Source organism: Otolemur garnettii, unplaced genomic scaffold (genome assembly GCF_000181295.1).
Source record: "Otolemur garnettii isolate 467f Iridium unplaced genomic scaffold, OtoGar3 scaffold00156, whole genome shotgun sequence".
Taxonomy (NCBI): domain Eukaryota; kingdom Metazoa; phylum Chordata; class Mammalia; order Primates; family Galagidae; genus Otolemur; species Otolemur garnettii.
In genome coordinates, this window is record NW_003852551.1 from 1,638,181 (window position 1) to 1,642,009 (window position 3,829).

The window sequence follows — 3,829 nt, forward strand, 5'->3', positions numbered from 1 at the left end:
AAAAATATTTTCAACTAAATGAAAATGAAAGTAAAGTATGAGACAAATTAAATTAAAAAAAAACACACACACAGGGCTAGAAGCACCTCCAAAGGAGATTTTGGCACAGGGAGGACAAATGACTTAACAAAGGACACTAATGAGATGCCATCAGAATTGGGATTGGAACCCACACCGCCACCTCTCCAGACCACTTCTCAGGCCATCACCCTAAGATTCTCCCTGCCCCTTCTCTGCTTCCATGTGTGACCAAAAACCCAAATGTAACTCCCAGCCACTCCACACTTCTACCACAGCATGGGGTGACCTTGTCATGAAGCTATTTGATGGCAGGCTAGACAGGAGCTCCAGAAAGCTGGCATATGTCCCCAGTGCTTTCCTCATCTTTTCTCTGGATTCCTTACCTGTCCATTTCACAGAGTACCCCAGGGCACTGTCCTAGACAACAGGGACACTGTGGGGAGAGGAAAAGATTACAGATACAGCCCCAAACCTCATGGAGTTGAATATCTTTGTCTCTGTCCCAGGTAATTTAGAGCCTTGCGGTCAGGGAATGAGGGATATCTAGGTCTTGGGGCCTCATGGAGTCTGGAGCCAGAACCTTACCATGTGTCTGTCTTCCCTAATGCCTACAAGCCTCTGGCCATATTGATTTGAGTCTCACCTCTAACTTCCACCATGAAAAGACTGGAAGGCTTTTTTGCTGCTGCCAGGAGGGCATTCAGTTCATATTCTTCCTCAATGATAAGCAGGTCTTGCTGAAACTTTGAGCTCACAGACTTTGTTATTCATGACCAGCCAGGACCACTTTATCAAAATGCTGGAGTAGAGGCAAGGGATTACAAACAAGAATACTGTTAACAGATAGGGCACAGTGGCTTATGCCTGTGATCCTAGCACCCTGGGAGGCTAAGGCAGTGGATTGCTTGAGCTCAGGAGTTCCAGACCAACCTGAGCAAGAATGAGACTCATCGATACTAAAAATAGAAAATCTAGCTGGGTGTCATGGCAGATGCTTGTAGTCTCAGCTACTCTGGAGGTTGAGGCAAGAGGATCACTCAAACCCAGGAGTTTGATGTTGTTGTGAGCTATGACACCATAATACTCTACTCAGTAACAGAGTAAGATTCTGCCTCAATAAGTAAAACAAACAAACAAACAAATAAAACAAAAATAATACTGTTAACAGCAGTTACTTGCTCTTGCCTAATACATGCCTGGCTCTGAAAGCTTGTTATCCTCCAAGCCTTAAAACAAACCTGAGTAGAAACAGAGGTTCTGAGAGATTCAGTAACTTGTCCAAGCTAGTAAGTGGCCAAGCTGGAATTTCAACCCCAGTCTGAAAAAGCAGGTACTCTTGCCATTTTCCCAAACTGTATCTCTATAGGGTATGGATCCCATACCCACGAAGCTTTTCATCTCGTGGATGGGTAACTCTCATCCAAGAAACCACACACTAGAAGCAGCACTGATGGAGATGTTAACGATTGGAACAAAGTCAGGAAAGAGGGAAGACAAGTTTGCAGTGGGTTTAAGGACAGTGAGAAGAGAAGATCTGCTTGCCTGAGGAGGCCTGAAAAAGGAAGGTGGTTAATGATGGTGAACAGCTCTGGATGCCATACTAAAAAGAATGGGCCAGGCACAGTGGCTCACACCTGTAATCCCAGCACTCTGGGAGGCAGAGGCAGGTAGATCACCTGAGCTCATGAGTTTCAGATCAGCCTGAGCAAGAGTGAGACCCTGTCTAAAAAATAGCCAAGCATTGTGGCAGGTGCCTGTCATCCCAGTTACCTGGGAGGCTGAGGCAAGAGAATCACTTGAGCCCAGGAATCTGAGGTTACTGTGAGCTATGACACTACTGCACTCTACCGGGGCGTCAAAGTGAGACTGTCTCAAAAAAAAAGAGAACAGGTATTCTCTTCTAGGTGGGGATCTGACGGCTTGCGAGCAGGAGAGAATAAGAGCGGACAATGCACTTGGTGTAAACAAGTTTGTCCTTCGGGCCAATGGATTAAGTGCGAAGAAAGATCTAAGTATATTAACACAAAATATAATGGCATCTATTTTTTGGGAAGTTTCAAAAATATGCTGGAAGACAATTGCCCCATTATTGTTGAGAGGTTAATCTGGTAAAGTCACCTGATAAGACATTCTCCAACTATCAGAAATATTCAATAGTCTGCGAATGACATAAAAAAGTGTGTATGTCCAATAAAGAATACAAAATTGAATAGCATCACTATTCTGGTTAATAATAATAATGTTAAAATAATGATAATAAAACAGTATCATCCATGGGGGAAACTGGGAAAAAAGAGGAAATACTAAAAAATGCTAACAGTGATTGTTTAAAGTTGATGAGAACCATGGATGTTTTTTTCCTTTCTGGCTACTTTACATTTCCCGTTTTCTCTAATGATATACAGTCTTCTTTTTCTTTCTGTTAAAAAAAAAAAAAAACTCCGCGGCCTTTCCTAATTGTTATTTTGCCATACCCACGTGGCAGGGAAGTTATGAGGCGTAAACCGGTAAAGAGACGCAAATTACCCAGCACTGTGCTTGGCACAAAATCTGCGCTCAAATGAGTGTTAGGTGAGAAGGGTCAATGGACGCTGGCTGAGCATCCCAGTTTCCAAGGAGCCGCGACCCCGCCAAGGGGCCGCCTGGACCCTTCCGCCACCGCCCGGCGGCAGACACGCCCTAGAGACCAAAGCTCCGCAGCAGCGGCCTCTTGGGTCCTGCGGAACCAGCCCAGCCTGCGGACGTGGAGCCCCGGCCGCGCCGCCCCACACACCCCCGGCAGCCTCGCGCGACGTCGCGCGCGCCCACGGCCCCGCCCCGTGACGTAACTCGGGGCGGGGTCGCTGCGGCTCTGTCCCGCGCCTGCTCCGATTGGCTGCCGTGCTGTCACCACGTCGCGGGAAGCTGGCAGGGTGTGTGTGTGTGTGTGTGTGTATGTGTGTGTGAGGGGTTTGCTTTGTCATTCGTACCCCCGTCGCGCGCTGACGCGGCGGCTTGGCTGAGAGCTCCAGCATCCGCAAAAAGGACCCCGGCCCCCGGCGTTGCTTCTGGGATGCTCCCTTACATAATGACGCGACTGACTGGAGCACATGTCAGCGCAGAAACCCCACATGCCGCAAACCCGGCCCGGATTTCATACATTGCTAGACGAGAGCCTACAATGCCATACAACACCGTATGCTCTAGTATGGATTATAATACAATGAAACGCAATCCAATAATAGTGAAGCATATCTTCGCAACAAGGCATAATATAGGATGTTATATTTATAGGGCCTATTTATAAGCCTCTATTTAAATCTTTTCTGATAGGCCCAGCCACGGACCCAGACACCATAATGATTGGCGCATTCTTCTGTCCTTCAAAGAGGCGGGTTCTAGAGTCCGTTTTGCCGCAGCGGGCCTTAGGATTGGCCGGATTCGGTGTAGCGACGCCTTCGATTGGCCCCATGGCCCGTCCGTCGGACCCGAAGAGGCGGGGCAGGCGGCTCTGGTGCTGGGCGGGCGGGCCCCGGAATTGTCATTTCTTTGTTTCCGAAGGCGGAGGAGGCTCTGAGCCCCCCCTCCCGTGCCACCCCCTCCCCCCGGGTGCTGGCTCCATGTCTGTGTGATCGGCCCCAGGGGTAGAGTCCAGGCCCGAAGCGGGGCGGGCCGGCGGCGGCGGCGGCGGCTGAGGTGAGAGACGGCGGCGGCGGCGCGGGCACCCGGCCCCCCAGCGGGAGGATGAAGCGGCGGAACGCCGACTGCAGTAAGCTCCGCCGCCCCCTAAAGCGGAACCGGATCACCGAGGGCATCTATGGCAGGTGAG

At 49.8% G+C, this 3,829-nt stretch overlaps 1 protein-coding gene across 1 annotated transcript in view; it reads left to right on the plus strand.

The window, feature by feature from the left end:
- The first annotated feature begins 3,503 nt into the window (after positions 1-3,503).
- Positions 3,504-3,829, plus strand: part of MACO1 (macoilin 1) — a 65,236-nt gene continuing 64,910 nt past the window's right edge. Inside the window, exon 1 of the mRNA XM_003799774.2 lies at positions 3,504-3,824. Coding sequence (XP_003799822.1) covers positions 3,745-3,824 — 80 coding nt within the window. The 5' untranslated portion in view covers positions 3,504-3,744. The remainder of the gene's footprint in view (positions 3,825-3,829) is intronic.